The sequence below is a fragment of the Phascolarctos cinereus genome, unplaced genomic scaffold, assembly GCF_003287225.1.
Source record: "Phascolarctos cinereus isolate Bilbo 61053 unplaced genomic scaffold, phaCin_HiC Scaffold_5;HRSCAF=322, whole genome shotgun sequence".
NCBI lineage: Eukaryota > Metazoa > Chordata > Mammalia > Diprotodontia > Phascolarctidae > Phascolarctos > Phascolarctos cinereus.
In genome coordinates this window covers 41,646,789-41,670,441 of record NW_027555958.1, presented here as the reverse complement: position 1 = coordinate 41,670,441, position 23,653 = coordinate 41,646,789, and the positions used below count along the sequence as shown (strand labels likewise).

The 23,653-nt window shown below is 43.0% G+C and overlaps 1 protein-coding gene across 1 annotated transcript in view; it reads right to left on the bottom strand.

Moving 5' to 3' along the window:
• HNF1B (HNF1 homeobox B) overlaps nucleotides 1-23,653 on the bottom strand; it is an 87,898-nt gene that overhangs the window by 27,641 nt on the left and 36,604 nt on the right. Inside the window, 2 exon segments of the mRNA XM_021005554.2 lie at nucleotides 2,082-2,214; nucleotides 7,385-7,545. Of these exon segments, the coding sequence (XP_020861213.1) occupies nucleotides 2,082-2,214; nucleotides 7,385-7,545 (294 nt within the window).

The following is a 23,653-nucleotide window of genomic DNA, read 5'->3' as shown; positions in this document are numbered from 1 at the left end:
AAGGGAAGGAGTTATCACAATCACTAGAGGTAAAAGGTCCTTACAGATCATTTATTCCAAGTTCCTCATTCTTCAGAGGAGGAAACTGATATCTCCCCCCGCAAAAAAAAAAAAAAAAAAGTAACTTGATTAAGATTCCGTAGCTTGTTAGTGACAGACTTGGGACTAGATCCCAGATCTAGGGGTTCAAATGGTGTCTGGCACATACAGCATGGGACTTGGATCTCTGATGTCACTGGTATAGGGAACACAAGTGGGGAAATTCTCCCAACGCCAACTTATCAACTTAGCTGCCCAAGGTCTCATGGTGCCCAAGTGCACAGTCAGAGGGAGGGACCTGAACTCAGATCTTCTGGACTTGAAGGCCAGATTGCTACCCACAAAGACACCACTCATCTCAGGTACTTAGTCAATGCTTATAGACAGATTGATTAATGAATGTCCTGACTCCCAGCCCAGCATCTTTTCCACAACATCACAAATAGCGCTGTTCTCTCCTGTGTCTCCTTGGCAAATCTTTCTAATGGTCTCCACTTCCAATCTGAGGAACATGGTCAGCCTGAGCTGTCCTTATGAAGCTTGAAATGGAAGCACATACAAACATTTGGAAGGAGGCACAAAGCGTGATCGTGAAAACTCACATACATCATACATGTCTGAAGGATACATAGGTACACCCAACCTGCTCCAATGTTTCATCAGCTCCTTCTGAGATAGCAGAAAAGTCCAATTCTAAATGAGGGATTCTTAATCTGGAGTCCACAAGCTTTCAAACAATACTTTAACTATATTTCGTTTCTGCTGTAATTTTACATACTAGCTGTGTGACTCTGGGCAAATCTTTGAACCTCTCTCTGCCTCAGTTTCTTCATCTGTAAAATGAGAATCAAAATAGCACCTAGCTCACAGGGTTGTTGTGAGGATCAAATGAGATAATATTTATAAGGTGCTTTGCAAAGTTTGAAGTGCTACTTATTATTATTATTAATTGTGTTTCGTAGAACAGGTCCATAGGTTTCTATGGACTGGGCTACCAGAGGGATCCAGGACCCCCACAAAGGTTAAGAAACCCCTGCTCTTGAATCTTAGAATCAAAGAACTTGAAAGGACCCCAGCCTTTGCCCTTTTAAGAATGAAGGTGCATAGATATCTGTTTTGTCTTTAAAGTTCTCCAAATATGAAAATGCTACAATCTCCCTTTGCTGTCCCCTACAGTGTTCTATCAGTGACAGTCAAGAAATTGACCCTGAGGTCAGAGCACCATATTTCTTGTTTTAATTTAGGTCTCATCTCACCTGATACTATGTGTAAACATGGAGGACAAATATTAGCACTTCCTGATAAAAAATATTTCACACACTTGTCAGCATGGTACAGGAAAGAATAGAGACTTTAGAGTCAGAGGAGCAGGGTTCAAATTCCACCTACTTATTGCATGTGTGACTTTGGGCAAGTCACTTAATTTCCGTGGGCCTCAGTTTCCTCATTTGTAAAATGAAGGTGTTAGATTAGATTATTGGTTCGCATTTAGTGATTCATGAACCCCCTTTTGATGATGGTCTAAGGGAATTCCTCTAAAAATTCTTTAATAGCATCTTAATTAATAAATAATTGCAGAATATTATGTATAGTATATTAATTTATCCCAGGCGTTCCCAACAAATTGTTGTTGTTGCTGAAAGGAGTTCATGGGACAAAAATCATTGGAAACCACAGAACTCGATGGTCACTGAAATCTCTTCCAGCTCTAACTTTTTTTATTCCAAGTCACTTGAGCTCCCCAGACCTCAGCTTCTTCATCTGTAAAAGAGGGGGTTGGACTAGATGGTGCTGAAGAGCCCTTCTAGCCCTAAATCTCTTGTCCTTTTTGAAGACAATTAATGGTCACGTCTTAGTCTTTTCCAGCTTAAACCACTCCAGATCCTACTAATCAAGAAATTAAGAAGCCAAGAAATTAAGGCATTTCTACCCCAATGGGCCAGCAATAAGTGATGCGTGGTGGGAGGTGGGTACATTATAGTCACTCACAACTCTGTGCTGACCCAACTCCCTGCACCCTGAGGGTTGAGAACGTAGCTTACTCTGTGCAATAGCCATGACTCCTGAGAGGGGCGCCATGATGAGGTTCTGAGATTGCTGGGGGTTGTGGTGGGAAAGGCTATGGATGTTCGTCAAGGTGCTGACTGGGGGCAAGCCTCCTCCCGAGACGGAGATCTGCCGAAAGAGAGAAGAGAACAGCATGATCAGAGGAGGCAGAGGATGCAAAAAGACAAAGGAACAACATTCAACTGTACGCTTCAACTCGATACCCCTCATTCTCCATATTATTGAGTCATCCTGCTGCCCCAGAGTCTTTGCTCCCACTGCAAATGGCGGGCATCCCTTGTCTGCCCTGACAAAGGCCTTAACCCCAAGACTTAGGGTTCTCTATGAGTACTGTTGAGGAAACATGATCATGTGTGATGGAAAAAATAATTAAATGAAGAAACTCACTACACTGTGGTTGGGGGATAGGATGAGAAGGGGAGGAGCAGAACACTCATGTGAATGAAGGCAAAAGTATTGATTACTTGCTTACTGTGTTTCAATCACTGAGGATGAAAATACAGGCCCTGCCTTCCAATATGGTATCCAAGGTGGATCCCTAGCTTTGCAGAGGGTAGGGCAAGAGGGGCAACTTGCTGGACACTTACAGTTCCCAGCCAGAGTCTCTCATTGCTACTTCCTAAAGATTTTGCCCCTAACTGGAATAAAATCCCTTTCTTTTTATTTCCTCTGTAAAAATAATGGTCTGCCTAGGCTAGGAGTACAGGGTAGTACCAAGTTTTAAGAGATTTTAGCCACAGTTAAAATGATAATATTATTTTCTCATTAAATTCAATAAATATCTATTAAGCACCTACTGTGTGCAAAGCAGCATGGCATGGTGGGTAGAGGCCTAGCCTTGGAAATTTGAAATACCTGAGTCGTGGTTCCACTTCTAATATATATTACTTGTGTGACCACCTAGGCAGTCATTTAAGTCTCCCAAAAAAGGGGGAAGAGAACAAGCATTTTTAAAGCACCTACTATGTGCTACACATTGTTCTAAGTGTTAACAAAAATGATCTCCTTTGATCCTAAAACAGCCCTGTGAAGTAGGTGCTATTGTTCTCCTCATCTTATAGATAAGGAAAATGAGGCCAAGACAGCTTAAGTGATTTGTTCAGAGTCACACAATTAGTAACCTTCTGAAAGAAGATTCAAATTCAGGTCTATCTCAACTCTAAGTCCAGAGCTTTATTCATTATGTCACCTAAGTTCCCTCTCATGCCTCCAGGCATCTCTCTATGTTGTAAGTTTTAGACTATAGTTGCCTAATTGCATTGGTAGATGGTGTTTCTACACTGGGAGGTTGCTAGCCCAGTGAAATCACAGGTCTAGACCATAAAAAAGTATTTGGAATTAAGGATACAAAGGCAAAAATGAAAACCAGCCGCTGGTTCATTTTCAGCCTCAAGAAGCTTACATTCTACTAAATTCTACATCTCTAAAGTTTGGTTCTATAAACTCAGTGGATTCAGCGGGAGAAAAACACACAGCTTCACTTCCGACCCTAAGGTTAGTGGGTGGGAAGAGGAGCCCATAGATATCTCCTGCAAAGTTCACATATCTTTTAGTTTCCTCCTATTTTGCTACCTTTATCTCAAATTCTTCAACCCATTCCCACTTCCGTCTCAGCAATATAACCAAAAGCCATTTTTAAGTTGGCAAGTTGGCATGGAAATGGTGAAAATGCCAAACAAACAAATCCTTTTCTTTCTTTTTTCTCTTGTATTCCCACAACCCCATGGATCGGGTTGACCCATATACTCTTTAAAGAAAAAAAATACAATTTTTGTTAAGTATTTTGTATATACTTACACACACACATACATATGTGTGTATATATATATATATATATAAATATGCCCAAGCAACATGTATATACATGCATGTACACATATGTACATACTCATGAACATGTATACACATGTTGCTTTCCTCAAAGGAATGGAAACTCCTTGAAATTAATAACAGCTTCATTTTTCACTTTGTGTCCCCATCACTATAATACAGCACCTGGTGTAGAAGGGAGGGAGAGGGGACCTATAATTGCTTGGCACAGAGAACCCCTTGATGAAGGAGCTTCCTCTACTGATGCAGGTCAATATATTCACTTCAAGTTTTTGTCTTAGAGAGTTGTCTGGAGCATGAAGATTTGCCCAGGTTCACACAGCTGGTACGCGTCAGAGGAAACACTTGAACTCTGGTCTTCAAGGCTTCCAGGTTAGCTCTCTTATTCATTATGCCACACTGCCTGTCATAATGAATGCTTGTTGACTGACAGATGGATTGGGTTTCTCCATGATGATGTGAAGAAATCAAGATTCCTTGCACACAACTGGATGGAGAACATGACTAGAAATCAGCCAGCATCTTTTCTGGTCACTTCTGTGATGGAGAGTTCTTCAAGTTCAAAGGTTACACACCATTTGTACCAAGTAAGCTACTGAATGCCAATGCTGCTGTTCCAGCCCTGCCAGTGGTTTCCAAGGTTAAATTAAGAAAATGGAAAAAAAAAATCAAAACAGGTTTGTTTGTGTTTTTAAATTGAGCACCAAGAAATGAGCTCGGGGTCACATGACCCAGAAAGAATTCTGACCACATCAAACAAGAGAGAACCAGCCTGTTTGCCAGACTTGTTTTTGAAATGGCAGAGTCGTAAAACACACACACACACACACACACACACACACACACACACACACACACTCCAATAACCTGTTCCAGGACTGGGCCAGTTAAGTGGCATAGTCCCTTTGAGAAAGTCAAGGAAGGGGCAAAAGACTTCCTGGGGTTTTTTTTTCCTGGTTTGATTATAAATTGTGGAGGGAAAAACATATGTGGGTATATACACTATGTGCATGTGTATATATACTATATATATGTGTATATACATATATACATACTGTAAGTGTGTGTATATATACTATATATAATATATACACATATACTATATGTGTGTGTATGTGTATATATACTATATATAATATATACACATATACTATATGTGTGTGTATGCATGTCTTGTGGAAAGGATACTGGGTCTGAGGGCCGGAGTACCCTGCCTGTGCTACTGCCTCTGTTTCTGCTAATGCAAAAATAGAATTCCCTTTCTCTACTTCCATTTGCTGATGGGATTGATGAGAGTCCAGTAAACTGCTAAAGAAAACGACTGGGCTTTTTGGGTACTTGGAGATCCTTAGCAGGAAAGTCTGTGTTCTGCTATGTTTTACACTCTGCTGAGGACAACCTCTAGCTCATCCTGGCTAGCTGTCTTGCCACAGGTCACAAGAAGGACTAAATGACAGAACGTACATGGCTGGGTCAACACAAATCAGTGTTCCCTTTGGGTGTGCATAAAGGGTCTGTGATTTTGTCAGTGTGGGGAGCTCCGTCCTCCAGTGCAAATCTTCTGTGACTTAGTAGAAAATTCCTAGGGAGCAGCCTGGGGTACAGAGGTTAAGTGACTTGCCTGGAGTCCTATAGCTGGTGTCAGAGATGGGATTTGAGATGGAAGGAGGAAGCAAACAAGTTTATAGGTTGGGCCTAGGGCAGGTCAGGCCATATTCTGCTACAGCTATCTTCCTGGACGGAAGCTGAAATTCAGGAGACATCTGCACATCCCAAGGTAAAGTTTCTTTTGGGCTCTCAGAGACTCATAAAAGTCACCTCAACTGAGAAATTAAACCTCTCACATGAGACCTCAGCCATACCAGGGCTCATCTGGTGGGAGTTTTGGCCACAAAGTGACCCAGCAAAAATTCCAAGGATTGGATTGTGTTGTGTGTTGGACCTGTGATAGTTTGGGTTCATGGGGAAGGGCCTTTTTCAAGAGATGAATTATACTCATGGCATGGGTTAGAGGACCAGGAGAAAGGAAGGGCATGGGGAGGGTGGGACAGGAAGCACCTTTGTATTTTCCTTGAAGGGTACTCAGCTGGGAAAAGCAGCCCTGGGTTCCCTGAAACTTGTACTGGCCAAGCCTGCTGAAGCCAACAGAAACCACACACTGTTTTTCCTTCAGGAAGCCAGGCAGCCAATCGCCTGTGACCTGCCCTCCTATGTTGCCTACACAGCTTAAGCGTCAAGGTCTGGTGTGGCATATGAACTTGGGCACCCCTCCCATTCTTGTCAGGTTCTCTGTCAAAGAATTGAAGAGAGTAGCAGCTTTGGGGAGTGTGCTCCTGACCCGCCTCCATGGTGGAAACTAGCAGCCTATGCATGATCTCTCCCTCCCCAAAAACACAAGCAGAGCATGACCCAAAGAATAAATGTCCCATTTCCGACCAAGTTTCGCAAGTGTCATGATGCTATTCATTCTCCCTTGCTCTCTGGGACTTGTGTGGATTCTTAGTCACTCAGAAAGTCAAACTCGTTTCATCTCACCTGGAAGAAAGGGCTGGAATGACATGTCTGTGTGCACATTATACCCTCTCCCATCTCCCTGAACAAGATGTAAGTCCCATGGGGTCAGGCACAATTTTATTTATTGTTCTCATATTCCCCGTAACCTAGCACAATGCCCAGCACATAGTAGAAACTCAAAAATTATTATTTGAATTGAATCAAATAGGTACCTTCTGATGTGGCCCTTTGAAACTATAGACCACAAGGAGGTCTGCATGAAGAGGAAACTGATGATATCACAACCCTCCTTCCATTTTGTTTCAGGCATCCTACTGAGCCACGTGGTGGCAGAGACCACTGAAAATGCCATCCAACTGCCCAATTTTAGAAGTGTCTTCTCATCACCATCAGCGGCCCAGCCCTAAATCCCAATCTGCTGCATTCTTGGTAGCAGGGAGAAAGCAAACAGTGGAAAGGAGGAAGGGATGGGGGGGGGGGTGCACCAGTAGGGATATGTTTCATGATGAAATGCTTTCTGGGTACGAACTCCTGACTTTGGAGCAATCAAAAAAAAAAAAAAAAGAAGAAGAAACAAAGAAAGAAAAAAATGAAACCAACCACCCCATGGACGAGTTTTATCAATGTGAATGTCATCAGCAGCAAAAGACAAACAGTGTCCCACCCGCTCTGTTCCTTTATGAGGCATTCAATCAATAAAATGAGAGCAGCTCTCTGTCAGATTTATTGGCTGGGTTCAAACCGAACACCTCTTCCACCAGCCAAAGACAGGGTCACATAGCACTGCTTTTCCGTTCCAACTGTGAACAGCCCCTGACTTTTTTTGCTGGGGCTACAATGCTTCATTGTTTAAGGTAGGCCTTGTGAGAAGTCCTGTTTGTTTTGCCTCTTATCTTATCAGCTCCGAGTGCTACAATGGCCCAGGTGTACTCACCAATTTACCATCAGGTGAGAGGAGACTGTGGCCGGGGTCCAGGCCTGCTGGAGAAACCTGCTGGAGAACCGACTGGCTGGTCACCATGGCGCTGTTGCCATGGTGGTTGATGGTGGAGGAGGAAGTGACCTCATTGTTTCCCGGCTGGCTGTATCTCACTCCTGCAAGACAACATGAGCCCAAGTGATGGGCCATTAGAATGACCTCTAGAAATGCAGAATACCTGATTCAGTGGCCTCCAGCCTTGTTTTCAGAGGTTTCACCAAGAAGAAAACAAAGTTAATGCACCCCCTCCATCCACACACTTTTGGTGGTCTTTCCAGGAGGTCACAGTGGTAGAGTGGTGACCTTCACACTGGCTGTGCTCCTTGTGGCATGTGTACCCTTTCCTTAGGTTGTAGGAGATTTGGAAGGGACCCTTCGGTATCCTCCTTGGTCAGGGGAACACTTCTTTGTGGCTTTCTAACCCTTAGTCAGCACTTCCTACTGCACTCTCTCTGAGATTGCCTCCAAATTTGAAGTGTTCTGGTAAATATCATCAACTGGTTTGGGGTGGAGGGAGTTGTACATATAACACACTTTTAAATTTAATCCGCATTATTAACATGTTCTCCATCACTTTCGTAAGTCTAGACAAGCAAAAAAAATCAATAAATCAAGCCCTGAATTACAGTGTTTACTAATTTCTAAGGTAGAAATGTTGAAAATTTATCAATTAGCTCTTGAATCAGTTCAAGCTAGCTCCAACACATCCCTGCTCTAATTTACCCTGTATATATTTTATAGGTAGATAGATGCTTATACATTGTCTCCCCCTTTAAAATGTGAGCTGCTTGAGAGCAAAGACCTTTCTTTTTATCCCCAGAACTTATCAGAGTACCAGGCACACAGCAGGCATTTAATAAATGCTTGTTGACTTGATTTGTTGACTGGCAATCTCTCTTTGGAGTTCCATAACTCTGAGAAGCATCTTAGTTATTTTGGGGTGGGGGAAAGGGAAAGGGTCCATTTCACTGATACAGAAAAGATAGCTCAGTGGGAAGTTAGGTGTGTGGCCCAGGCAGACATGGCCGAGGCCATGCTAAAGCTCCCAAGCCAGAGTAAACCCCTTCTCCATTCCAGGCTCTTAGTCCTGGTCACTCTTTGGCTTGGCCAAAGGAGAAGGATGGCAAGCCAGAGATGACACTTTAGCTGTGTCTTTAACTCTGGAACTTACATTCCTTGATGATGGTCCCAATTTGCTGACTTCGAGGTCATAAGGGAAGACCCATCTGGCTGAAGGGATGGAGGCCTACTCAGGCTGTGGAGGTTTAATTATCCACTATGGCTTGGTCTATAAGTACTCAGAGGCTCTTTAAAGAGGAGTGAACCACAGACTATTCATCACCTCCCTACTTTGCTAATTGCTTGAAGAAACCCAAGCTGAGGATGGCCTTCATGGAAGGAAAGGGTCTACTCATAGGGCTGAGGACTGGCTGATAGAGAATCTGACCTATATGCAGGTTATGGGAGCCAAGACCTGCCTGAGAAAGGAAGAAGAGCAGAGGTAAAGGCGGGAGTAGGCCAAAGACTGACCTCACCAAGGACACAGATGGTACAGCGAGACTCAGACCTGTCATTGCCCATTTGAGATTTGACAGGGGATTAGGAAATGGCATCTCTTTGGAGCAGGTTTCTTATCCTGGAGTCTGTGAACCTGTCTTATTTTTTTAAAAAATAGTTTGATAACTGTTCAAATATCAATAGTTTCCCTTTATAATCCTACATAGTTTATTTTGTGGGTATAAAAACATTCTGTAAAGGGGTCCATGGGCTTTACCAGACTAACATCATTCTAAAAAGAAGTCCATGAAACAAAAATAAATTAAGAACCTTGAAACCATAATCACTAATGAGAGCTTTACCTAAAACCAAGTGGATGAAGAATTGCTATGGATCTGGCGATTCTATGCACTCTAAGCTACGTCACTATGTCTGCCTACATCTACATCTACATCTATCTATATTTTGGATTGATACTGCACATGAACAACGAATCTGGGACCAACACTAAACAGGAGGAAAGAGGGCTGGATTGAACTGCAAACTTTTTTTGATGATTCCATATTTCTCTCTACAACAAACATACATCTTTTTATATTCTGATGTAGTTTTCCCCATGGTGTTCAAGCAAGTCACTTGACTTCCCTAGAACTAGTTTCTTTGTCTGCAAAATGAGGGTTCTAGACTAGATGATCTCTAAGTTCCCTTCCAATGCTATATCTCTGATCCTTCTAACAGCCTATGTGCCTGTGGATCAGTCATTTAACTTCTCTAAATTTCGCTTTCCTAGAATTAGGAGATTGGATTAGATTGGTGGCTCTTAACTTATGGTCTATAAACTCATTTTAAAGAATATTTGATTGCTGTATCCCACTATAATTGGTTTCCTTTGTAATCCTGTATATTTTATTTTATGTATTAAAAAGCATTACTGTGAAAGGGTCGATAGACTTTATCCAACTGCCAAAGGTAAGATTTGAACCCCCAGGTCTTCCTGACTCCAACTCTAGTCAAGGCACTACACCAAATTATCAAGCTGCCAGAGAGGTCCATGACACAGAAGAGGTTAAGATGCCTGGATTAGAAAATCACCAAAGTCTCTAAATCTCATAGCTATGGTACCAGTTCTTATTCTAATTTCCAGCTTAGCTATTAGCAATGACAATTGCCCAACTGGAGTGAGCAGCACAGCAGTGACCAGAAGACAAATACCTTGCCGTGCCAAACTGCATACAACTTTGTGTAATGAATAGGGTCCCAGATTTTAAATCAGGAAGACCTGAGTTCAAATCCCATCTCAGATACTCACTAGCTGTCTGACCTCAGGCAAATCATTTAACCTCTCTGTGCCTCAGTTTCCTCCATGGCTTCTGTGGTCCCTTGTAGCTCTAAATCTATAATCCGATCTGTGAAGAGGTCTTATTCCTGAGTATGGCAAGCACAGAAAAGTAACGAAAGATGACCAATATAATGGGAAAGCAGTGAGTTGTACAAAGAGCCCTAAACTGAGAGTAGTCAGAAGACCTGGGTTCAATTTCTGGTTCTGTCACTCCCTGTGAGATCTTGGGCGAGCCATTTGACTTGACTAGGACTCAGTTTCCTCATCTGTAAAATGACAGAGCTAGATTTAAGTCTCTAAATTCCCTCTCAGCTCTAAATCCGTGATCCTATTAAATTGTCAGGGACAGTAACTCCCCAGAGAACCCTGAGGATTTCTGCTGCTTGGTCTCTTAAAATCTCTGCTACTCCCCACCTGCCCTTTCCATTTTCAGGAATATGCTTCCTTCTGTTCTTTTTTCTCCCCTACCCCAGGCTTTCCCCACCCCCATTGCTCTGACAAGCTGTTTGCCTCCCCAAGATGCTTTGCTCTGGAGTGAGTGGTGACAGCACTGGGAGCCAGACGTGTTTCCACCTCCCAGCCTGTCTGCATCATCGATTCACTCTCAAGTCAAACATAGCGTCTCAATTTAACCTATTTAGTTTGGCTGAAAGAAGAGGGCTAGCCCTTTGCCGATCAAATATGGGTCATGGGTAGGCTTCTCCCCTGCCACAGGCTACATAATTATTTATTTTAAAATAATTAACCAAGGGTATCCACTGGAAACAAAAGCCTTCTTTACAAGGGATCCCTGGAGAGACACACACAAGGACCATTTATTAGTAACAAAGCAACTAGCCTGAGGGGTGCAGTACCAGCAATAACAATAATCACCATATCCTCAGCTCCGTTCATAGAGAGCTTTAAGACTGACAAAGCACTTTCTGGGCCAGCCGGCCAGGCACTCATGTTGTGATCTAGATTCTTCCATGGACTTGCTGGGTAATCTTAGGCAAGTTACTAAGCCACTCTGGGATCTTTTCTAGAAATAAAGATGGTGACCAGATGATCCTATAGCTTCTGGCCCCAAAGAAGCACCTTCAAGGAGTATGTGATTGGCACTGCAGGAGTGTGGGAGGTAAGCAGAGCATGGAAGAGGTGGCAGGGAGAGAACGCTGCTCATCTTCCGGGTCTGAGTTTATTTCCAACTGCCAGTCAGTCAATAAACACTTATTAAGCACCTGTGTCATAAGCTCTCCACTAAGCAGTCCAGGGCCTTGAAGGAGCCTCGCCTTTACTTACATAAACCAGTATTTGTGTATAGCAAAGGTTGATGAAGAAAGGCAGCCATAGAACAGGGACTATTTGTGGTAACAAAAAGAGGGTGGAGAGAACTATCGGTTAGAGCAAGATGGACCAAAACTATCCAACCCTCCACAGACCTCGAAAGCATTTGAAGTGAGGGCAATACAGAAATATAACGGGTTAATCCATAAGCATAAGCCTTTATGGCCAGTCTACCAAGAGGCACCAAGATGACTTTGGGAGCTACTGCAAAGAAATAGGACAGCATCCTGCCTTCTCTCTCCAAGCCATGCAGTTCTCTAGCAATTCAATGAACATTTATTAAGTGCTTACTATGTGCCAGGCACTGTGCTAAGTGCTGGAGGGTGTGAATTAGAAAAAGAAAGACAGTCCCTGCCCTCAGGGAGTGTGATGTGAATAAATGAATGAATAAAAGAAAGCATGGATTAATATTGCTGGGATCTAGTAGTGAAAGAGATCTGAGAGGTCATCTCCCTCCCCCCCCCAACCCCCTACTTACTGATAAGGCAACTCAGGCCAAGAGCTGAAGTGACCTACAGTCACACAGGAAATAAATAATATAGGCAGAATTTGAACCCAAATTTGACCCCAAATCCAGTGGGCTTTTATACCATACTTTGCAGCTTCATAGGGGTGAGAGCCCTGCTACTGTCTAGGGCAGATGTGATTTTAGTGGGGCAGAAGAGGCCTCACGATGCCCACAAGTCATGTCCATGATACTTTCTACTCCCAACCCTGTGACCACTATAATAATAACTGGTGCCTCTAGGGCACTATAAAGTTTGTATAAGGTGCATCAAAGTTTGCAAAAGGCTTTGCCCACCTTTGAAGAATCCTTTGCTTTTTTTCAAAGCTCAGCTTGTGTGCTTTCCCCTAAGAGAAATCCTTCCAAATCTCCCTAGTAGTTTGGACTTTCTCCCTGCTCAAATGACCCTATATGTACACATGCACATCCCTCTTCCTCAGCCCAATAGAATGTAAACTCCTTGAGGGCAGGGACTATTTTTTTTAAATTATTATTATTTGTATCCCCAGCACCTAGGACAGTGCCTCATACACGGTAGGTTCTCAATGAATGCCTGTCAGAACGGACTGATCCGCACAGCAACTATGGGAGTTAGGGAGTGGAGTCACTATTCTTCATTTTATAGATAAGATACTGAGACTCTGAGAGTCTAAGTGACTTGACTGTGTTCAGACAGCCGCTAAGCAAGCATCAGAAGTAAAATTTTAATCTAGAACCCCCCCTTCCAAATCCAGTGTTCTTTCCACTATACCTAATGCTATTCACTAAACAGTAATTCCTTATTAAGGTCACTCTCCATTTCCTGTCCTGATAAGTTATGGCTACTATAGTCCATTGTAAAGTACCCACCTGGCCCCTGGAAAATGAATTATAATTTCTGCTGGGGTTACATATTCTGGAAAAGTCGACAACCTATTTGGTGACCAATATTTAAAGTTAAGTGACCCTAAAACAACCCATGTTTTCTAATTAGAAGGGACAAAAGTCATGTTTATGGGGCTGCTGGAACCCAGTGGACATTCTGGCAGAGCCAATCACTAAATTTTCAGCACGAGTATTTATTTACATCTCCAGAAATTGTTAAATGATACAAATCAGGGCTTGACTGTTGATTGTCTAGACTTAAGAAAGTGATGGAGAAGATGTTAACAATGGAGATCAAACTTTACAATATGGACTTTTTCCCCCTCAGAAAGCTGGTTGTTAAATATTTATCAGCATGCCTCTGCATATGGTTCAAAGAAGCTAATATAACTGGGAGCTTCAAACCTCCAATTTCCTAATTCAATTGAATCCAATTAAAAAAATAACAACCTGTGTCAGGCACCTTCTACCTAAGGTCTTGTGTTTTACAAGGCCAGTCCTGGCTCTTCTATTCATTAGTTCTCTCTCTCTTCCTCTCCCCTAATTCCTCAGTATTTACCATAATTATATTTTATATGACTTCTCTGCTGATGTGTATCTGTCATTTCTTACCAGTTTTTGCAAGATCCAAGGGTTTTGTCTTTGTCTTTGAGTCCTCAGAACCTAGCACAGTGTCTGAGACACAGAAGGTGGCTGAGAGATGCCTATCAAATGGAACTGAACTGGCATTCAAAGCCAAGCATAACTACAATCCAATCAGCCCCCGCATTAGAGCGGGGGATATTCCACCCCATAAAAGGAGGAAGCTCTTCTCCGTTGGAGATTCACTTATTTTTCCATTAACAATAGGCAAAGGAGCCCTTTCTAAAATGTTTGCTTAGGCACCAGAACTTTATGGTTTTTGAAAAATGAGGCATGGTATATTAAGTCTCTCAAATCCTCCTTCTCCATGTTCCAGGGAGATGAAAGTAGCTATAGAAGCCCTTGGCCCAGAAAGCAGCTGGAGCCACAAGGCTAACAAGAAAGCAAGCTTGCTAAACAACTCTGATCCCATCTCTACCCTAACTCATCACTGGATTCAGTTTCTTCATCTAGAAAATGAAGGTATTATTTATAATTATTAGTATTTCCCTCCAGTAACTTTCTGTGCCCTGGCCTTTACTACACAAAATGAGCATAATGACCCATCCATCCTGCCTTTCTCCAGTGCTCAGGAAGTGAGAGGATTCTTGAAAAGCAGTGCCTGAAGGCTACCAGGGAGTCCTGGGAGAAAGAGGAAGTCTCAGGTATTTAGATACTGGGACAACTATCATAGGATTAGAGATTGGGAGTTGGAAAAGACCTTAGAAATCATCACATCCAGTTTTACAGATGAGGAAACCAAGGCCCACAGAGGTTACACAGCTCTGAGTCACATAGCTAACAAATATCTCCAGCAGGATTCAAACCCGTCGTTCTGATTCCAAGTCCAGAACTCTATTCATTACTCCCCACAGCCTCTCAATGAAAATATGTGTAGAACCCTACTTGACTAGGAACAGAGCCGGGAATAGTTCAGGGACTCCTGGGGCCCAGCTCTAATAATCACAGGGCACTGTGGGAGCCCAGGTTTCTCCCTAGAATTCACACACACACACACACACACACACACACACACACAACACACACACACCCAAAGAGCCTATGGATCAGAATAGGTGACCTCGGGTCTGAAGGCTGCTCTAGGAATCTCCCTGGGATGCCTTTTGCCCCTTGTCATTTCAAAACCAATCTCCCATCCCTGATAATGCAGGAATGTTCCTGGGGCAGGTGGACCTTTGCCAGTTCAAGTGAGCGTCCCAACCACGAAGAGTGTAAACATTACTCAACAGGCCAGGACACTGTCACACACATTTTTTTTCTGTGTTCCTAACCTCATGCAGAGTGCTACACAGCTACTAAGAGTCAGAAAATCGGGGAATTCAAACTCTGGGAGTTGAGGGGATGGCCTGGAATGCTTTTCCAAAAATGAAATAACAGAGCCCATAAATTATGGCCAGCTTGTGTTTTCTTTCTTGTAGAGTCAAAATATAGTGTATATGTGTGTTGAGGGTAGGAGGAGGGGTTCCTCCCTCTGGCTTCACTTTGACCAGCCTAGAGAAAAAACAATACATACAGCAAACTTTTGACTCATTTGATGGGAACCACTTTTCCTTAGGAAGGTCAAAAGAGAAACAGAGAGACAGAGACAGAGAGATTGAGACAAAAACAGAGAGAGACAGAGACAGTAAGAGAGATATACCAGAATTCTAATTCTGTGCAAAGAGACCAAGGTTTTGGAATGCCTGAGTAGTATGTAAGCTCCTTGAAGACAGAGGCCGTTTCCATCTTTGTGTCCTCAGTGCCTGGCACACAGCCTTGAATCTGGTAATTATTTAATGAATTGATTAGTGCCACCTTTATTTCTGTATGGCAGTTCAATGAAGGAAGAAATCCAGAGAACTTCATGTCTTTGTAGTTCGTGTCCTTAGCGCCTCTTTTCTTGAATATAGCATGGACTTCCTAATCAGTCTCCCTGCCTCCTATCTTTCCAATCTGTTCTCCATGCTGCTGCCAACACATCTGAACATGTCACTCCCCTACTGAAAAAATCTGCAGTGCCTCCCTCTTGTCACAAGATACACAGATCAACATTTAAAGCCCCCCACAATTGGACTCCCATCTACCTTCTTAATCTTATTTCCTATTACTTCCCTCATACACTTCCCATTGCAGTCAAACTGGCCTCCTAACTGTTCCCCACACAAAATATTCCATTTCCCACCTCGAGGCCTTTTCCATAGGTGCAATCCCTTCCCTCCTCATTTCCTTCTGTTAGAATCCTAGGCTTCCTTTAAGCAAGACCTTTTCACACACACACACACACACACACACACACACACACACACACACACACCCCACCCCATGTTCTTTCCTCTCTCAAATTCCTTTGCATTGAGTTGCATTTTCTCATCTTTATACATGCCGCTCCCGCTCCCCTCAATGAAAGCTAATTCTCATCTGTCTCCCCAGTGTTTTGCACATAGTAGGTATTCATAAACATTTGTTGAATAAATGCTTGTTGGACTGTATTAGCACTTGGTTTTCTCAGTTTCTTCTCAGTAAAATTAGGATATTCCTTGCAGTTATGACTATTTCCTTCCCTCCAGGGACAAGAATGAATGTGTGTTTGCAAAAGGTTTAGAAGATTAAAAATCTCCTAGCCTTGGGAGCAAAAGCTGTCTGCAAGATAAAAGCAGTTCAAACACTGGGCCAGTTCCAGTTCCCAAAGCCTTTTCTAACTGCAGTGGCACAGTGAGGGAGGAGACAGGCAGCTCCTAAGAGGGGAAGCATATATGGACCTGCTGAGACTTCAAACATTCTTGACTCAAGGGCAAAAGTTGAATGATACTTAAGGAAACACACAAACTGGTTTTCTCATAAAAATCAAAGCAAATGTTACCAGTGAGAGAGCATAAAGAGTCTCCCATCAACAGAGTCCTGGCTGTGAACAGAAGCCAGCGTGCACCATGCACCTGGGGAATAAAAATCTCTTATTCGTGACGGTTAAAGCAGGCTTCCCCTCCTCCCTTCTCCCAACACACTTTGTCCTCAACAGTACTGTATGTAAACACTGAATTGTTGCAAATGAACACCTCCACCTAGCCAACAAATAAGCCGGAAAATATAAATGAAAACACCACTAAAAGGTGGTTGGAAGCTGATGAACTATAGTGGCCAATTTCTGGAGCAGAAGACAGATGACATTTAATCTCTTTGCTGTCAGTGGAAAGATGGAGGGGACTACGGGCAAGGGTTGTGATATATACTATCACATGTGCTTCCTGGGTCAGTGGGTTTTGCTGAACTGCTTTCTTTGTTACAAGATAAGGTGAGGGGCAGGTAGGTGGCGCAGTGAATAGAGTGCTGGCCCTGGATTCAGGAGGACCTGAGTTCAAATCTAGCCTCAGACACATACACTAGCTGTGTGACCCTGGGCAAGTCACTTAATCCCATTGCCTAGCCAAAAAAAAAACCACACAACCCAAGAGAATGTTATTGTGTTATTGTCGTTGCATGGATTGTCGGAACCAAAAGGCTTCATCACTAAATGCTTAAGAACATACAGTGTTTCATATTTAATTGACATCATATTGCTTGCCTTCTCAAGGGGTGGGGGAGGGGTAAGAGGAAGGGAGAGAATTTGGAACTCGATTTTTTAAACGAATATTAAAAAATTAATGTAATTGGGAAATATTTAAGGAAATAAACAAAAAACATATTTTTAAAGAACATGTGTTGTTTTCTTTGCAGAAGCACAGGAACTATGGGCATAGAAAATTGAATGTTAAGATCAGACTTTTTTAAAAAAACCAACGTAGGTTAGTTTTGTAGAATTTTCCCCCTTTCTCCTTTAAAAAAATAATTTATTTTAAGAAATGGCTCTCTGGGAGGGTGTGGTAGGAGAGATACATTAGGAAATGGTGGTGATGTTAAAACAAAAGGTATCAATTTTTTTAAAAGAATGGATGGCATCCTTTCCATTGACAATGTGTGGTGTTTTTTGTTTGTTTGTTTTTACAGTTTACTATGGATGCCTAGGGAGGATCAGAGTTCTATCTGAAAGAGGGGAAGACTTAAAGAGCAGAAGACAGAAGGTAGTTTTCCTATGGGGGTATTCCTGGGTAGACCCCTGCACTTTGGAGTAGACCCAAGGTTCAGTGCAGCTCCCCAAAGCCTTCTTGCCCCTAGTTATGTATCAATGGGTCAGAATGACCTGTACTCCAGCTCTTACCCGGTATTCTGAGCCCAGGCAATTTGGTCCATTATGATGAATGGTTGCAATCATGATACAGTTTTAATTCCACATCCTAAATTCCAGGGAGCAACTGAGGGAGCAGAAGCAGCAGCAGAAAGAGATGAAAAGAATAGAAATAGAAGTGGGGGAGAGCACAGCGGATACAGCCCTGTGCTTGGGCATCAGAGAGAGCTGAGCATGAATACTCTGATGCTTCCTAATTGTGTGATCATGAGGAAGCCACTTAAGATTATGGGATCATGGATTCAGAGCTGGAAAGAATCTCATAGACCATCTACTCCAATCTTTTCATTTTATAGAGGGGGAAACTGAGGCCCAGAGAGGTGAGGTTACTTGTTCAAGGTCTCACAAATAGCACATTTGAACCCAGATCCTCTGGACTCCAAATCCAGTGCTCTTCTCACCGAGCCATTAGGCATCTCTGAGCCTCAGTTTCATTGCCTATAAAATGGATCATAATAATACCTTCAGGACATACCTCCCAGGGTTTTTGCTGGGAGTACCAAAAGAAATAATGTATGTAAAGCAATCTGCACACCTAAAACCTTAAAAACCATGTAAATGAGTTATTACTATTAATTGGACATGGAATCAGAAGATCTGAATTCAAACTCTGTCTGCATTAGCTGTGACCTTGGGAAAGCGTTTGCAGCCTCCCTGTGGCCTCAGTTTTTCCATCTGGAATAATAATGCTCATCCTATTTACCTCACAGGAATTCTGTGAGGACCAAATAAGATAAGAGATGTGAAAATGCTTTATAAACATAAAGTGCTACAAAATGAGTCTCATAACTAATCAGAAAAAATACAGTATCTGGCTTTTATATAGTGCTTTAGGTTTCTAAAGTGCTTTACATTAATCTTATTTGATCCTCACAACAGCTCTGGGAAGTAGGGCTATTGTTATTCCTATTTTACAAACAAGGAAACTGAGGTAGACACCACTGAAGTGATTTGCTAAGGGTCACACAGCTAGTAAGTGTCTGAGGCCGTATGAGAATCCTGAATGCAGGTCCAGAGCCCTCTTAGCTGTCCTATCTATTGTAAAGCTAATGATAACAATACTTTGTCTTTGCCCAATGTCTTAAAATTTGCAAAGGGCTTTGAAAATGCAAGCATCCTACCCAGATGGAAGGGATCATCGCTGGCCCTTTGTCTCTCTGATTTTTCTACTCCATGCAATGGTGGCCAAATTAAGTCCAAGGCATCATAATGTTTAAAGGAATTCACACACACCAGCTACATCCCTCTGGTATAAAATCAACCCGTCTCTGCCATGTAGCTGCTATGAGGTCCTGGAGAAGGTACTTTACTTTGACTCCTCAGGTCTTCATCTGTAAAACAAGGGGAATGGGGCAGCTAGGTGGTGCAGTGGATAGAGCACCGGCCCTGAAGTCAGGAAGACCTGAGTTCAAATCCAGCCTCACATCAAACACTTGACACTTACTAGCTGTGTGACCTTGGGCAAGTCACTTAACCCAACTGCCTTTTAAAAAAAAAAGAAAACAAAAAAATAAATAAATAAAATGAGGGAAATGGGCCAGATGGCATCTAAGGCCCCTTCCAGCTCCAAATATATGAGCCCATGACCTGGGTAATTGTTCCAGTTAGCAGTTGGTGAACCCCTTCACACCAAAGTAGTAAATAGGGATTGGTGCAGTAGATAGGGCACCAGCCCTGGAGTCAGAAAGACTCATCTTGCTGAGTTCAAATCTGACCTCAGACACTTGCTAGTTATGTGACCCTAAACAAGTCACTTCACCCTGTCTGCCTCAGTTTCCTCATCTGCAAAATGAGACTTTAGTTTCTAGTTCTGTGACCCTGTGATCCTCCAGTCCAGATGGCCCTGGAGGGTTTGGTGACCACGAGAGCAGGGGTTCCTTCGAGGCTCATGGGCTGCTATATAGAGAGTCAACAGGGATGTTGAAGGTCTTCTGGTCTTTTCAGAAGAGGTAAAAATGATTGATGTCAGGTCACATAGCTAGTAAGTGGCAGAAACAGGATACAAGCCCAAACTCTACAGCCCTAGATTTGATGCTCTTTTTAATTGTAAGTTTGTAAAGAATACTTCTTCCAAAGCATGGGTAGAAGGCAAAGAATGTAAGTTCACAGAATTTGGCTTTGGAGATTTGAAGTTCACATTGGCACCCTAGGGAAGGAAAGGCAACATCAAACAATGAAAAGGCCATGGGATTTGGGGTCACTAAGCCTGCGTTCTAATTCCAGTTCTCCTGACACCTCTGCAACCTGGGTTAGTCACTAGACTTCTATAAGCCTTGGTTTTCTCATTTGCAAAATAAAGGCATTAAACTCAGGTCTCTTACAAATATAAATTTAGTAGCCTATTGGGGGATGAGAGGGGGATGTAGTGTTAAGCCTACCTCTGGAGGTCAGTACGGCTGAAGCAGGGGAAAGGGAAGAGAAGCAATCAATTAACTGGGAGTGGCCTGGACAGGCCAAGAGAACAGCCTAAATGCCTTCTTTTCAGAGGATGGCTGGCTAAGAATGAGAAGAAAACAGTGGAGTTTGTCACAGCGAGAGCTGTATACAGAGCACCTTGTAGCCCAATAAACCACAGTGTGGGCCCCAGTGTTCCTGCCTTCATGGCATGCTGGTCTGGTCTTTTGAAAGAACTCCTGGGCAGCCCTGCCTCCTTACCCTAGGCTAGGGACAAAAGTGGTTGTGCCTGGCTGGAACACAGAATAATGATGGTGCTCCTGGTTTGTCTAGGAGGAAAAAGGGTGAAGACCATAAAGTTTCATGAAAACTGAGCTGAGAGGTGTCCAAACAAGAGTCAGGTCCAATATAAACAGACATCTATATTGTGACGGAAGAGCTAATAAAGTCCTCTTAGAAAAGAGAAGGTTTCCATCTCTGTGGCCTATTCACGGTGATTTCTAGGCTCGATCGCATCAGGGAAACAATACTTCCAGAAGTGTCTTAAACCAGAGCCCCAGAAGGCAGCAGAGACACCCCATGGGGGGATTGTCCAGTCAACCCAGGGCCTCTTTAAAAGGTTCCCTGAGGGCTGTTCCTCCTCCACTCCCACCCCCAATCATCATCATCATCATCATCATTATCATCATCATCAATCATTATTTATTGGCTGGCCACTGAGGCTTAGGATTGGGGGCAATCCTAGAGCAGGGAAGCTGGACCACGGAGGTGTCTGGCATTATAAGACCTTGGAACCCTTGATGCAGTTAGGGGACTACTCTAAAGGCTTTGGAGACTAGGGTCCTCTCTGGCAAGTCATAAGATCATAGCAAACTAGAGTTAGGGCAGCTTGGTAGTCTAGTGGATAAAGTGCTGGACCTGGAGTCAGGAAGATCTGAGTTCAAATCCTGGCTGAGATTTACTAGCTTTGAGACCCCTAGGTAAGTTCCTTTCTCTCTCACAGCCTTACGTACTTTATCTGTAAAATGGGGCTAATTAATAATATCGCCTACCTCACAGTGTTGTTCCGAAGATCAAGTAACATGTAAAGTACTTTACAAACCTCAAAATTTTAGCTGTTATTTAGGACTGGAAGGTGGCTCAGAGGCCTAGGGCCAGAGGAAGAGCTTCAAGGGGCCTCGCAAGCCATCAAGTTCAACCCCTTCATTTTACAGACAAGGAAACTGAGGTCTGGAGAAAAGAAGTGATTTCTTCAAGGACATCATAACATACAATAAGTAACAGAGTAAGCATTCAAAGCCCGGTCCTCTGACTCCAGATCCCAAATTCCTCCCCCACCCCACTATACTGAGAATAAGCATATTCCTGGAGAAGGTAAGGGACCATCATTTGTTGAAGTCCTTAAAGATGGAAGAAAAAAAAAACAACATCAGAACTCCTAGATGCTGTCCTGATATCTCTCAGTGGTTCATGTTCTGTGTTTTCAGATGAGGCAAACATGCTTCATTTTCAGCCTGCCTTTCTAGACATACTACACATAAATCCCTTTTAAGAATTCTTTGGTCCAGAACTTTCCATCTCCAGTCTCCATGTCTTTGTCCTCCCTCCTAGAACACTCTCCCTCCTCACCTCCTCGTAGAATCACTAGCTTCCTCCAAAGCTCAGCTCAAGTAAGACTCCTCGATGATTTCTTATCCATTCCTAGCTGGCAGTGCCTCCTTCCATTCCCAAATACCTTCTGGCACTGACCTTGTATATTGTTTCTCCCAAATAGAATAGAAGTTCCCTGAAGGCAGGGACTTTTTTTTTGTCTCTGTATCCCCAACATCTAAGATGGTGCTTGAGGTATAATAGATTAATAAGTGCTTATTGACTGAAGTGAAACTCGAGTGGATAGTCCCAGCCCTTAATTGCCCGTCACTGACTTTTTGGGAAGTGAAAGGACTGAAAAAGTGCATTAAAGTATTTGGGAGGAGGCATCATATGATGCCTCGGAAGTGTTTGTATAAGCTACAATCCTGCCACAGTTGAGGTGGTGGGCAAGGGTGGTCTCCAAGGTACTGGTCAGCCTTGTCCTTCTGTGACTCCCACCACTGTAAGGCACTTAGAAGTTTGCAAAGTTTTAAATTGTATTTACAGAGCAATTTATAAATATGATCTCACTGCATCCTCACAACCACCCTTGGAAGTCAGTGCTGTTATACATCCCCATTTTACATATGGGGAAACTGAGGTGGGTTGAGGCACTTGCCCAGGGTAATATAGCTAACAAATGTCTGGGACTGGATTTGAACTCAGGGCTTCCTGAGCTCAGATCCTGTGCTCTAACCACCGTACCTAGCTACCATCCCCCCCCCAAAAAAATATCTGAAATGTATTTAATACCTCTTGTTTACATATCCCACACACATAGACTGCACTGACACAAGTTACAGGTTTCCTTAGGAGAACAGGCTTGGCATAGGGTACTGGACTTGAAGCCACAAAGAACCCCGGGTTCAAATCCTATCTCATTCACTTGCTAGCTGTTTGACCCTGACTAAGTCACTTAACTTTACTGAGAGTCAGTTTCTCCCTTTGTAAAATGGGGATAATAATGGCACCCTACCTCACAGGCTTGTTTTAGAGACTCAGAAGACGTAATATGTTTGTTTGCTTTGTTTATGCTAGGCAATGGGGTTAAGTGACTAGCCCAGAATCACACAGCTAGTAAATGTCAAGTGTCTGAGGTTGGATTTGAACTCAGGTCCTCCTGACTTGAGGGCTGGTATTCTATGCACTGTGCCACCTCGCTGCCCCCAGAAGAGGTAATATGTGTAAAGTGCTTTGAACAGCTTAAAGTACTATACAAATGTGAGCTATCTCACTATTATTACTATTACCGTTATTATGATTATTCAGATACCTTCCAAATTTCCTAACAGAATAACTCATTTAGACCCTAGTAGAGACACACTCATAAGGTTCACAGTATTTGGCAACTGGAAGGGAGCTTGGAAGCCATCTAACCTAACTCAGACCTGAAAGGAATCCCCATTACAGCCTACCTAAGAAGCAGCCATCCAGCCACTACATGAAGACCTCCCAGAAAGGGGAACCCACTGCCTCCCAGGGCAGCCGTTTCCACTTTGGGACAGCCGCAATTCATAAGAATTTCCCCTGACCTCAAGCCCAAATCTGCCTCTTTTAACATCTCCCCATTGTTCTCCCTGATTGTTCTCTTCCCCAGCCTACACATGCCCAGTTCCTTTAACTGATTCATGTAGAACATGGACTCAAGGCCCTTAGCCATACTTATAGGCTTCCTCAGGATGATCTGATTAAGAATATCCTTTTTAAAGTGTAGGGCTCAACTTGGTACATGGTACTCCAGACACTGACTGACTAGGGCAGAGTACAGAGTCACTATCACTTCCTCATTCTGACAACCTTTGTTTCTCTTAATGCAGCCCCAGACCA